The sequence below is a fragment of the Lepisma saccharinum genome, chromosome 6 (assembly GCF_977018435.1).
Source record: "Lepisma saccharinum chromosome 6, izLepSacc3.1, whole genome shotgun sequence".
NCBI lineage: Eukaryota > Metazoa > Arthropoda > Insecta > Zygentoma > Lepismatidae > Lepisma > Lepisma saccharinum.
The window spans coordinates 92,458,060-92,472,978 of NC_139234.1; the positions used below are offsets into that span (position 1 = coordinate 92,458,060).

The following is a 14,919-nucleotide window of genomic DNA, read 5'->3' on the forward strand; positions in this document are numbered from 1 at the left end:
AGGCAGAGAAAAGTTCATGTAATCAAATGGAAGCTCCACTTCCGCCTCAATGGGCGAGATCGCACGTGGTTGCATGGACTTTTCTCCATGGCCAAGGGCGGCCGCAGTATTTTTCCTCGGGGGGGGCAAAGTAAAATTTCATATCTTTCCCTTCGGTCATAGAACTCTTTATTATTATTATTATTATTATTATTATTATTATTATTATTATTATTATTATTATTATTGGCAATGATGATGGAAAAAACTTCCTAGAGTGAAATTAGCCCATATGCCTTCATGGCATGTGTGCAAATGCACAGGGGTACCTTAACCTTAAGTCAGTAATTCTCACCCTTTTTCAGTCCGGGACCCATCTTGAAGGATATTACACTTCATAAGCATGGGCGCCGGCAGAATTACTTGTAGCGGTGTGCACCCACTTTACAATCATATTCCTGCTAAAATCCAGTACTTTAAGAAACCCTCTTTTCAGGGACGGCGTTACAGGGGACTGGGGGGGGGGCTGAAGCAACCCAAAACTGACCTTCTGTAGCCCCTAGATTTTTAGAGTACGATAGATTTTGACCAAAAATCAGAAATCTAGAAGTTTTCTTATTCATTAATATTTTCCATAATAAAACAGGACCTTGGGGCAAGGCATTAATGCTCAAGTACATTTTCTACTTTATTAAGATCGTAAGATTACTTTATTACAATGTGTTCTAAAAATCGTGTGTCCGGGGGTTCCTCATTAGAGAACCCGCAATGGCATGCGTGCTAGCGATGTCATGTCAGTCGTTTCATCGTTCTATCTATCCTCAACGTTGCAAATACCCGAAAACACGAAATTATGAATAAAAAAGTACACAACCTACCTAATTCTTAAGTTCTAAGAATTAGATAGATTTAAACTGCATCCTTGCAACCTGGTAATGTACCTGAAAGACTGCAACCTTGTAATCAATTGGCGCCGTGTTCGATCCTCGGTGGAAGATTTCATGAGTAAAACCTCTACTCTTTTCAACTCCAACTAAATATTGCAATAAGGTGCAAAAATCATCACGCTTTGGAAATTTTATTGCTTCTAGGTGTAGACCTAGATGTTACGTATCTATACTCTATCTAGGGAATGTCTGTCGCAAGGTCGCGCATAACGGCAGAAGGGGAGAACGTGAGTTATAGAAGGAGTGAAGCAGAACACGCTCCTGCAAATGGCTGGTAGCTGCTGTCGATTTTTCTCCTCCACGCAATCTCGTTCCCTTTCAAGTGCCCGTTGGTCGAGCCTTCTCGAATTACTATTAGCTCAGAGACTTGTTTTGTTTCCGTCTCTCCGGAGATTTACAGTGACTGAGTATGCTATTTCTGCAGGCCATGGTGGCCAATTTTGATTCCGTGGAGGAGAATTCCAGTGTGTGAAAGCAAAAGAGCTACAAGTGAAATGGATATGAAAGTTAGGATCTATTTTCACGTTCTTGGTTGCCTAATTTCTACAAACTAAAGGGAATGTTTGCAAATATTAACTCATCACTCATAATATGGGTGATGAGTTTATTGAAGTACTCTATTAAAATTCAGAAAATGCCGACTTTCTGGAACACAAAAAGCTACAATCATTCGTGGCTCACTACTGTTGTGAATTCGACAGTATGGAGTCAGAGTCAAAGCTGATTCCAAAAGATATGGCACGCTGAAACTCAAAATGAGGATCATACAACAGCCACGTGCAATGGTTGAAACGTTCAAAATTGCCTTTCACGAATTTCTTAAGCTTTGTGTTATTTCAATATGTATACCATCACCAACAGCTGGATTTTCTAGCTTGCGGCAAATCAAGTGTTACCTTTGTAATCGAATTGTTTGTTTATTTGAGTTGGTGTCTTAAGTCCACTCCATGCACAGTAAGGCTGATTGGCACTGGCCTACAGTTTAAAGCGGGATCCGAACCACTATGTGCCTCCACCGGCTATCGAACCCGGGACCCCTTCATTATAAGGCGACGACGATACCACTGCGCCTTCGGGGAGGCTCCTCAATCGCATTGATAACTAGAGATTCAGTGCTCTGTATCTTCTACCTATTGAGAAAAATCTTGCAAAATTTTTCGATTTATACGTACAAGTTTGTTGATAATTTTGCAACTGGTCATAAAAAACAGACGTATCTTATTGTAGTTTCTTCCTGTGCTGTCATTTCCTCATTTCAAGAAAAAAGAATGTATCCGTACTCTTTAGACAGAAATAATGTTGCATGCAGTATTTGATTGACTGATTTGCTTTATTTTACTTCGCTTTTTGTACCACCTATGGTTAATTTGCAAAAATGGGGAATAGATGAGTGATGATGATATGATGAAATTGATGAAAACTCACAAACATCCATGCTCAGGCCGGGGTTAGAACCCGGGACCCCTGGCGTCGTAGCGCTGACCACTCCGCCACGGAGGCCGGCACATGTAGTATTTGATTGAATGAATGGATTAGGTTATGTTACGCCGCTTTTGTTCCACTTTTGACTAATCGACACGAGAACAAGTGGTGGTATGATGAAATTGATGAAAGTGCACTCACAAAGAACCACCCTGCTAGACCGGGATTCGAACCTGGGAATCCTGGCATAAAGTAGACTTAAAACACCAACTTAATTAGTATTATTATTATTATTATTGTTAATTTTCAAATCATAAAATTCATATTGAATTGAAAATACAGTGTCGTTGTGGACAAATTTAGACTCGAATCTATTATTTAGATAGAAAGTGAATTCGCCTTGTTTTCTGTCCATAAACATAAGTATATTACTTTGTCGATGATCAGTTCCATGTCTTTTTCTATATTTTCACAATGCACAGATATGGTACCTCTGATCCAAGTTTTTACGTGACGAAGGGTACTATAAAAAAAGAGTAATACTTCAAAAGATAGGGATTTGAATTTCCAAGGACAGATCCCGACATCGGGAAATAATTTCCCGAATTTTCGTAATCCCTAACAGCCGAGAAATTCCAAAGGATCTTACTTAAAAATAGGTTAATTAAGTGTCTGTTTTGCGAACAATGATAAAAATCACATTACGTTAACTATGATTGTTGCTTGGTATATAATATACAATAATTTTGATGACCGTTGCGTGGTACCTGGTGATAGACATGTGAATCAGGAACATCTATTTCCGTCAGACATCTTTGAAAACAAGGTTAGTACAAAATATAGCTGATCTGTCGGTTTTCAAGTATTAGGGCTCAGTCGTGGACAGTAATGTATTGTAAGAATCCCGTTGGAAGTCAAAGGAATAATTGAGCCATTCCATGACAAATCAACAAAGTCCCCAACCTTACATTTTATGATTCATTTCCTTTACTTGTAATTATCTACCTAACCTAACCAATATCTAACCGGATCACATTGGAATCCCATTTTTAAATTTTGTAGTTATTGAGTAGTAGTATTGTATGATATAATTTTATTGGAAAAATTGAAAGACCCATTTTTTGAGAAAATTACTACCAAAATTTTATTTGCACCACCTTCAATTATTTTCTACCCTGACATACGCATACAATATCTCGTGTTAACGAGCTCTTCAAGACCTTTCCAACGACGTCCGAATCACTTCTAGAGGTGCCCTGATTGCCGAAATATTGCAATTTAAAGTTAACAAGATGTTGTAAAAATGGTCAAAATCGCACCTTTTGTATTCTGTAAATTCGGAAATAGAATAATATGGATCTGAAACTTTTGAATATTTTCCTACCTCAGGCCCTTTCAGTAGGTCTATGTCAACATTCAAATTAATCCAAGTATGTGTGGTTGAAAAGTGCCTTTTAAGTGTTTGATTTTGCATGAAATGACTCCATTACAACGCAGAAGTGTCCGTTACTGCACAGATAATACACTCAGTTATAACAGAACAAACCCATTCACACATGTTGTTCCTGAGAGAATCTTGTTACATTTTGTATGCTACGGATTATTGTGTCGCAGATTTTTGGATGGGAAAAGTTAGAAAATTTATTTGGTTGACAAAATATACAAAATTTGTCTTAAAAATTGAAATATCTTTCTCCGCGCATCAACTGTTCCAAATATATCTTCCAAAGCTTGGTTTGGTTTCCGTCATATTGGAAAATTCGGACTATTTTAGGTCAAATGAAAATCTGTATTAATGCCTACTCCAAGTCAGCTGCGATAAAAGTTTCTGCTCAATATCGCTGAACTCACGGAATTTAGCTTACAGAATAAGGCCGGCTTTAGACGAAAGCATATCCTTTAGCATTTTTGCTATCATAAATGCTATGTAAAAGCTTCCAAAAATCTTATAGCAGATAGTACTCTACACGGAAGCATTTAATGTAACTTTTCGGCTAGCTTTTGCGATTACAATGTATAACATGTACAGCATGAAAGGCACGTTTTGTTACACCATCTATGCTGAGTACACGGTGTTTACGTTTGAAAGAACTAAAATATTCTTCCATAAGTGTACAGTAAAGGTTGTAAAGTATGTATTTAAGCAGCGCCATTTTTTTTACACCGAAACGAAAGAAAGAAACAGAAGGCGAATTGTCCACCACCATTTTCATTCGGTCTGAATTACACAATGAGATGACAATGACTTGAATTACACACTTCAATAAGCAGAGAACTATATGTACAGTCACGGACACTGCCGGCTTGGAGTGAATACATTGAATGTCAATGTATTCAATACAAGCCGGCAGTGTCCGTGACTGTACCTGCTTCGAACCAACATAGTTTCATTCCTTAAAACAACATAGAAAGTAGAATAAAAAGTAATGAAGATAGCAGTGGACAATTTGCCTACCATTATCTTTGCCGTTGACTGTACCTCATAACGTTTTACACGAAACGTTATTCCTCTCGGTTGAATAGTTAACGATTTTTAAAAATGTGAAGTGACACTTTGTTTACATATCACGCGGCCGCCATTACAACTGCACTCGTGACCTAGAGGTCGCTTGTAATTGGTCATGCTACGAAATTGGACAGGTTCTATCCTTGAGAAATGCCATGAAATATGCCATGACATCTAAAATGCCTTAAGATTTCTCACTTTATACGGTAGAATTTTGGTCATGGCATAAATGTTAAGAAAAATGCTATGGAAAATGCTTTCGTCTAAAGCGGGCTTAACTCTCAATTTACAGGGAAAATCAGTCTTTTGTCCGCCATCAAGAAATCATTTGGCCGATATATCTCGAGTGCAACAGTAGTCTTCTCCTTCACGTTGTCTAGCTGCCATAATAATTTCAGCTCCAACTATACCGCAAATATTATTGGCACAAAATTGACAACTTGTCGATGAGGGTCTCTCTCCACCCTAGTAAAACATGTATTATATTTCGAATTTCCTTTCCTAAGATTAAAAAAAAATGTGGTCTAGGCAGAGGCGGCTGCAGAGTGATGCTGATTACATCACTTCCTGTAAGGTGCCCTCCTTTATTTTAGGATGCAATGCACACTTTTGCCCTTTTTTATTCCAAAACTGTTTTTGCTTGTCATTGACAACATCCCACATCGACATTCCGCGCCATTCTGCTGTCGAAGGCTCCTTCTTACTCTGGTCTGCAAAGGTTTGAAATGCTCTTCCGGATTAAATTGCATCTGTTACATCTCCCAATAACGTCAAAGAACAAGTTCTATTAGTTTTATTGCAAGAGCAACAATTGTGCATTATCTCGTACGGCTAAGGAACAACAAGAACCAAGTGAAACCTGTATTTTGCGAACACTTAACTAGCACAACGAATATTTCAAATTGTGTGTTATTTTAGTCTCGATTTGGAAAGTGCGTATGTGTGTTTGTGTTAATGCGTCTATCATTGTTTTCTCTCTTAAAATTTTATTATTTCTCAATTGTGTTAAATTCATTGATTTTATATATTTTATTTTAATTTTATAAATAAATATATACACTTTATTGTAACTTTTAATTTGCAGAGTTAGGTGGTAGAGCAGCCAAGGGCTGAACCCGCTCTGAAGAAAATAAAAATACGCTTTTCTATTTTTCTATTCTATTGTACTCTATTCTATCTTACCGAATTATTAATGGTGACAAAAAGAATTAGAGGTGATTAGGCGAAATATCGTGCGTCCCGATACAAAAAAAATGGAAACTATTCATACTAAATTCATTGGATTTTCTATATTCTCAATTCAAACATATGTAATTTCTATCCGAAACTGTTCTCGCTACATTGGAAGACAGCTTTCACATCATAGTGCCATTATGGATTGCCGGGTGTCTGTTCTTCCTTTTACAATCCATGGAAACAAATGGGAAATTCACAAGATCCTTAGATAACATATGCTACGCAACTACGTAATTGGAGAGGTTGCTCGATTAACCAGGCGCATGGCCTGATAATGTTCGCATAAGCACGTGAACACTCATGTATATGTCTTAAATTACGTACATATTAAATGCACACACACATACGTATATTTATTCGAAAAAATACTATGTTAGATGTACGACTATATACACACAATTTACTCTGACACGACTTCTTTCACGTCTGATAACTTTTTCTAAATAGTTGGTAACACTGACTCCCACGGTTTTCCACGAGGTAGTTGAACACAATTATTGTGCGTGTTGCATAGAGCTGACAGCTTAGGGGCTGTTGACCACTATACCCCGAAGATGTTCACTTCGGTTGTGCGAACACTAATGCAAGCGGCAATACTTCTCACATACGGCACCAGAGTGCAACATATACAAGGCATGTCTAGGGGGACTCGAAAAGGTTTGTGCTACATAGTTGCAAACTTTAGCGAGAATTCCCTAAACCTGGCGGATATTAAGGGGGAAAGGGACAATTTCACCTGGGTCCTTGTATTACTTCAAATATAGAATGATTTTGGGGGAAATTTTTGAAAATAAATTGAACTGTTATTCTCACTTTTCAATTAAAGATGAAGTTACAAGGCAGAGGAGTAAATCTATTATTGTGAACACTCGTATGCTAACCCCACGCGACGCCACTGCGATTAACCTAACTTTACAACATTCTGTTTCACAGGAAGCGAAGAATGGCCCTGGATGCCAAACTAATAAGATGCGTCCAACACAGAGGTTCAGTTCTTCGCCTTGTTTCTCCAGGCCTCCAGACCCTCCAGGAAATTTGTTACTCGACTGCTAGGAAAATGCTCATGAACTCTTGCAGCAAAACATTGAATGAAATTGTCAATTTTGATGAGAGAAAAAGAGCTATGAGGGAATTCTTCTCTCAGCTTCCAGTCACCGTACGCGAACAAATTTTGGAAAAGCTTTCGATGGAAGATATAAAGGGAAATTACCCGTTCTGTTTGTACCTGGACGAGATACTGTTCTCCATCGGTATGAAGAAATTGGTCTTCGACATGGGCTCCGACTCTCGGCAAAATCATTTTGACAATTTCTTTAATTTATCGTCAGCGGAGGGAAAAGAATTGCGCTCATTGAAATTTTACTGTTACGACTCCATCCAATTGCAAGCCATACCAAGAATTTACGAGCAGATGAAGCAACTTTTAGCTTCCGCTCAGCACCTACTGGATTTAACGTTAACTGATATATGCGATGACACCATCATGAAGATTGTTGGCGAGAATTGCACCGCTCTTCAGAATTTGGAGGTAGTGAATTCAAATGTTTCTGCTAAAGGTGTTCATTACGTAACCCAAACTTTTGTCAGACATTCTGCAGAAACTGGAGAAGAAAATAGGGTTTGGGAAAGCACCCTGTGGGGGTTTGCTGGAATTTTCCCCCCTATGGAGGAGCTGTTGCCAGGAGAACGCGTGACGTTCTACGAGAGGAAGAAAAACCCGTTATGCTCCACACTGAAATTTGTCGACATTGAAATTCGGGATGAGTTTTGCTTCGAAGCAATGCTTGCGATTGTGGAACTCATACCAAACTTAGAGTCAATTGGGGAGTGGGGAACTGAGTGGTTCTTTCGTCAGCTCTGGAACAGATGGTACAAGTTAAAGAAATCAAACGACACCTTCGCACCCCATCCCTTTAATCTTACATCTATCGATTTTGGCATAATGGAGGAATCCATATTTGGTATGATAATTGAAATGTGTCCGAAACTCCAAAGAATACAATATAATTATTTTGATCGTAATATCCCATCAGCATTTTCATTGAGCTCATTCAATCACTTCAGATACCTTGAGTCTATTGATATCAACCACGCGACTTCGGTGCTTCCGTGTGTCTGTTTCGGAGATTTGTCAGAAGAGATGAGAGAAAGGCTAACAGAGACGATCATCCATAATCCACTTGCTGGAGAACCTTTCGATATCTCTGATGCACAGCTATGTTCGTCGCTCCGTCATCTTGATCTACACTTCCCCGCCATTTTCTGGAGTGGTACTTCAAATGCCGGCCTTCTTCCTCCACACGATACAATGCAAAACTTGTCCTTTGTTAACCTGCAAGGTAAAGTAACAGGAAAAGCTGTTCTTTCGATTCTTGAATGCGCCCCGAATTTGGAGTATTTCACTGTTTCTAATATTATAGATAGGAAGGAGGACTTCTTGCTGCGAATACTTGGGATGAGAAAGATGCCGAGGTTGGAAACATTCGAAGTACTTGAAGGATTTCTGCTAGACACAGAAGATGAACTACGATCTTTCATCACTCACTTCAAGAGAATACAGCACGTTGGTAAAATACGCTTTCTATAAAGCTTCATAGGCCATTGCATAGTAGTTCAGCATTGTAACAAAATATCGACATTATCTGTAGAATGACACCCTGCTTCTAACACTGTGTTCATGACCTTATGAATATATTTATTTCCCCACTGAAGCGATATTTCTGTTTTAATCATATTATGAAATTAATCCTCTGGGTAGAAAAGGTTGCCATACATTCCTTCGTCATGTATCTAGAAGAGTAGGGAATTCTGTGAACATTTAAAATTTTGGAATCTATTTGGAATCTACGATGTTTTCTAGGGCAAAATATAAGTGCACACCATTTACAATTTCTTATTCTGCATTACATATCTTTACACTTTTAACTTTAAAGTCTATTAGTTACGTGGCAGAATATCGTACTAAGGCCCTTAAGTCAACTTGACACACACAAACAAGACTAATCATTCAAATACCAACAAATACCAAACTAAAAAATATTATACTTAATAGCTAACACCTCAATACACGAAAAAATGCTCAAAATACCATACCCTCCAGTGGCACCTCCCGATGGCATAGTAGTAAAATCGCCGTCTTGTGATCAAGGGGTGCCACGTTCGATACGCTGTGGAGGCTCAAAGTGGTTGGAATCTTACTCTCTCTCTCTCTAAGTGCATTCCCGATTAGCTTTTCTATGCATAAAGTTGACTTAAAAACCAAATTCAAACCAAAACCATGAGTTACGAAATATTGCACACTGGCATTCTCTGTAAAGATAAAAAGGATATTGTGCTACAACTTATTAATGAAGTTGGGTATGTAGAAAGATAAATTTCCCAAACGTAAAATTTGAAAAATAACATACAGCATGCCTATGATGGCATCCTCTCATTCTGTTATGAATATATTAAAGAGTAATTTTACCAATTTTCAATTGTTTTTATTAACATTGAGAGGTACCTCAAAGTGATTGAAAAAGTTTACTTTTTTCGTTCATGTAAAGCGTAATGTAAGAAGACTACGGTAAAAACATAGCTCAAGAATTTTCTTTCAACATATTGTATTTTAATAATAGAAGGTTAGCAAATCGATACATGAATATTAAGTTACTTATTTACGATTATGTTCCGTATGAAACTCTAGTGAACTGCAAGGATTGGCTTGTAACACAAGTAGACTATTCACATGATAGGCATAATATGACACGTGTACACATTTTCATTGAATAAAAGATTCATAATAATTGTAGAAACAAATTTCATTGTACATCTAATAACTCATTATTATCTTTAAATAACTAATTATTACCATCCCCTCGACGAATGGATGTTATAGACAGAAAATGTGAGTTTCAGTTGGTAGATAAATTCCAAAGCTTTTTTTGGTATTTTCTACTGGTAAAATTCGACTTATTATAACAATGCAAAGATTAAGCCTGAAATCGAATACGCCCATTTAGAGCTTCATTCAACAACACAGTTGAAAGACTATTTTATCGTATCGTATCCATCCTATAGAGCAGGTAAAACTGCATGAAATGTGTTGAATATATAATAGACGTCAGGTACAGAGCTAAATGCTACATTATTAGTGATAAAAATTATGAAAGATTGCTGCTTTCATAAAAACAATGGAATTCTTGTCTATCTTCAGCCTTAATATACTTATATGAAATTGTCATTCGAGATACGAAATTTTGACACTGCTGCAAAATTTGGCAACGCAGGAACAGGCGAACGATGGGAACAGCTGATCACGCTCCCTCCGCTCGGGTTGACATTTCTATGAACCTCATTCTTAAAATGCAAGATATTCGTTGAAACATCGGTATCGTTTTTATTTTTCCGCCCCTTCCCACTTTCTGTTGCACTTAATACCGACTCATACTGTACTGTACGCATAATCACGAACCACTGATTGTAAGCGCGAACTTTCAACCGAAACCGAACACACACGAACCACTATCAGATGCGTCACAACAGCAAGACCAAGAACTCAGACTGAAAGCACACGTCCCTAAGGACTGGAGAGACTGTGACGCCATCTGCAATGACGTCACCATGCTTCTCCTGCACCAAGGTATGTCCGTAACAAATTTCATTACATTATGACCAATAGTTCGATTTTTATAGCGAAAATCATGGGCTGAAAGCGAGTGAAACACCCTGTATTTTTTTAAATGTTATCCGCATACAAAATTTTTAAGGATTATTTCAGCTATAAGAAATGTCTTTCGAGAATCAAATAATACACACGAGCGCGCATACTAATCCTGAAGTAGAGTCCAGCACAGATATTTCTGCCGTGCGATGCGCGACACAACTCAAGAAGCAGTGTTGCTAATGGAGCAGATAGAAAAATCGCTGCAGTGCGCCGATGCACAGCTGTTACGTACAACAAGAAAATTAGAGAATTCAGGTCTATCTAACGTTGAGTTTTAAACGTCATGCATTATACCAGGACTAGGATTAATATGTACTAACAAGTGACTTTGTATGTAGCTACATACATATGGACTAAAAATTCGCAAAATATGAACTAGCACATACGTAAAATTACCAAAAATGGTGCAAAGAAGACTTCTTCGTACGATTCCTTATTTGAGTGACTTCAAACAAAATAAAAAAATATATTATTTTCCATTGTATTATTGCACTGGTGGCGTTCTAACTGTTCACTCCCAAAACCCGTATACACTGGTACGGAACTGCAACGGCAGATAATAACATGCCAACGTGTTAAACCGCGACAATTGGACCACAACACTCCGCCTCAAGCAGTATTATTACTTCCTCTCTCTGATCGGCGACAGTCGGTTGCTTGTACATTTACAAACGATGCCGGCTTCCAAAACAATAACAACACATACTGCCACTAGACGATAAGCTGCGCGGCTTTTTCTTTTGCTATGAACCAGGGCCGGCGCTAGTCATTTTGCCTCCCTGAGCGGTGGCGGCAGATGCCGCTCCATTTCGAACCCCCCCCCCCTCCCGTCATTACGCAGGAACGGGAAATTGAAAATCAATATATTCCTAAGTAAAACATCAAAATATTAAAAAAAAATAATGAGACTTCTTATGCTATTTCAATACTATTAAGCGCAAAAGAATATCTCGCTCGACCAGAGTTTTCAATAGGATTATTTTTTTCTTCTCTTCAAATTTTGCCGTCCTGAAAATTTGCCGGTCTGGGAGGGGGGGAGTGGCACGGTTCGCCCTCCCCTTCCGCCGGCCGTGCTATGAACTTGGTCACCCATCAAAGCATGGCAATTTTAACACAGAAAACAATATGCATCGCATTAAGCAGCAAAAAAACAGCCTCATCTATGCCATTTCTACAAGAACACGTGCCGGAGCCAAGAGTTGAAATGCTGTTGGAGCCACATAATTTATTTATTTTGAACAATTCCAATATTATGAAATATGAACAATTTGTGAATTAAACCTGTTGAAATATGTAAAATTAAGTATATTTTCCTTAAATATGTAAAAGTAAGTATTTATTAAAGTTAGAAAAATGGAAGAATATTGACAATAAAATGTACCTTAAATCACTACAAACATTACTATTCGCAAAGATATCACAAAATTTCAGCGATATTTCGTCAAACTAAAAGTATGTATTTACTTATAAATCCTAGCCCTGATTATAATTAGTAGATAACATTGAACACAGCTATGGGTTCGGTAAATTGCCTACAGTTCAGAAGCACCCGCACACAACGTCAAACCGGTCAAATACTTAGTATAAAATAAAAATATGGTGCTTCCAATCCAACAAAACTCACCGTCACTTTACCTGCCTTTCCCCTTCCGTGACAGAAATAGTGCTTCATTATTACAGTTGGCAACACTAGTTACTAGCTAGCCAATGAACATGCACTGCATAAAAGAAGCAACCACTACGCCGTGCTATATTGCCACATAACCGTCCCTGCCGAACGGTGTGAACCGCGAGCTGGAACGCTATTCAATTGTTTTCAATTATGTTTGCGCGAGTGTGTCCAGGAATGGAATGACAATATGGCAACAATAGCGAAGGTTGGCGAGCATGGTAGAACACGTGATGATAAGAGAGAGGGAGACGAAACGAAAATTGGTATCTACGCAACGGCAACGATATGTGTGTTGTACTCTAGTTCCTAAAACAGATCCATCCAATAGTGTAATGGACCTATACGACTGCACCCTATCTAAGCAATTGATATTACATTTTTCTAAACATTTTGCACCACACTTTTTTGTTTACAGTGTAGAAAATGATTTTGTATTCAACGCGGTGTTTGCAGGTGATCGATCACAGTCATTTAATATTGTCTCCCTGTTAAAAGTAACTAAGTAAAGTTACACTCCCCCCTCCTTCCCCGCACCGCACTGCGGTTTAGGGGGCCGTAGAAAATAAACGAGGTTATACACCTCCATAACAATATTAGAAGCCAGCCGAGACAGGAGCAGAACCCGAGAAGCGACTCCTGCTGCCGGGCGAAGGAAATTGGCAGGATGATGGATGTTCCTTTCCTCTCTCGGTGAGTAACGAGATAGCGCGTCGGATGACTGACGGGGTCGTTCATTCAATGGAGGAGTTTAGAGGACAAACACCGTTTCTTCTGAACCACGAAAGCGAATGGGTGTATCTGTTGAGCGTGAGCCAGTTCGGGAAACAAAGTTACGTTCCTTGGGAAGTGACGTAACTGACGGCGAAATCGAGCGATGGGGGAGGTGGGTTGTAACGTATTAACCGCGGTGGAGGAATAACCGCGAAATGAATTAAGTGCAAAACGGCCTAAGCGCGAAAGAGCACAACAGCGAAATGTAACACAGGATTAAACGCGAAAGGAACAAGAGGGTAAAGGAACAAGCGCGAAATGATTAACCACGAAGGAATAAGAGCGAGAAGATTAACCGCGAAACGGATAAGAGCGAAACCAAACTTGAATATCGGAATAACCGCGAAAGGAACAACGGAGAAATGGATTAATGGCGAAAGGAATTAGAGCGAAACGGATAAGCGCGAACGAACAAGTGGGAAGGAATAAGAGAGAAAATATTAAGCGCGAACTGAATAACCGCGACGGATTACGCACGAAAGAAGAACCGCGAAAATGTCACTTTAGTGCTTAATCCCTTTAGCGGTTGTTCTGGCGACCCTATTAACCCTAGCTTAGCCGAGGGGGAGGGAGGCTGCAGACCCACCACCTCTATATTTTTAGATTTTTCAATATCGAATTTTTTTGCAAATAAACTCAAAATATATTACATTGTTCCCTAGGATGTTCCCAATATTTCTTTATTACTTTTGTCCACAGAAACATAAATGTAATGTAAATAGGAGGCAAGATGCACTTGGTGGGCCTATGAGACGCCATCTTTGAATGCGTGTCAAGTAATGATGGTAATTTTTGAAATTATTATAATTAATAAAAAACTACACATATATAATCAACAAAGGAAGCAGTGATTCAATAACAAAATGGATTCTTGAATTGTTGAAAAAAAATAATGGTGTGGGACTGTGAGCCTCCCCGATCCCTTAGGTAAGTAAGTTTCTTGTAAGGCAAGGGTAAGCTAGGGTTAAGAAACTTAGGCATCGAATACGCACAATGCTTTCAATGCATTTGTATGTGTGTTGTAGTCACTGATGACTAGACCTCGGATTTTTAGGTTCTAAAAAGTGTGATTTTAGGTTCTTAAAATAGGCTCTAAAAATCCTGAAATAGGCTCGAAAAATCTTAAATTAGGCTCGAAAAATCCAGACGTAGGTTCCAAAAATCTTAAAATGGTAAAAAATTCTTGAAAAATACTGATTAGATACAATAGTTAAAAACAAAATTTCACAAGAATCGTAAGAAATTTTAATAGATATATATAACAACCAAATTTTCATTTCTTGACATCATTTTCAAAACTATCCAAAATTATTGTAATGCTATACTTGTGCGGTTAGCAAAAGTTGCTCTTTCATGTGAGAAATGAATTACGTATGTATAATTTGCTGCACAATACCAGGGATACTCGGAATTCCAAGAATTATACGTGAATTATTGGCTTCGGGAATTATGCATGAATTTTGGTAAACATGAAAAGAGGTACGAGCAGATGTTTTCTCTATTCCAGTTTTCTTCTCCGTAGATGTGAAATATTGCAACTCTTATTAATCCAAATCCCATTACATTTATACATATTTATAATTGCCCGGAAGGAAGTTTTTCACAGTTTGGCTTTTATTTTTTTATTTTTATCGAGTAAGAAGAAGAAAGCTCCATGGAAAATAAAACAGAATTTTCTCCA

At 38.3% G+C, this 14,919-nt stretch overlaps 1 protein-coding gene across 1 annotated transcript; it reads left to right on the forward strand.

The window, feature by feature from the left end:
- Positions 1-3,116: 3,116 nt before the first annotated feature.
- Positions 3,117-8,789, forward strand: LOC145989492 (uncharacterized). Its single transcript, XM_083124847.1, has 2 exons — positions 3,117-3,174; positions 7,024-8,789. The coding sequence occupies exon 2, from the start codon at positions 7,034-7,036 to the stop codon at positions 8,675-8,677; it is 1,644 nt and encodes a 547-aa protein (XP_082980973.1). The 5' UTR covers positions 3,117-3,174; positions 7,024-7,033; the 3' UTR covers positions 8,678-8,789.
- The last annotated feature ends 6,130 nt before the right edge of the window (positions 8,790-14,919 follow it).

Bases quoted from the DNA above. Each gene is read 5' to 3' on its own strand.
- LOC145989492 (XM_083124847.1), top strand. From the start codon at position 7,034: ATGGCCCTGGATGCCAAACTAATAAGATGCGTCCAACACAGAGGTTCA.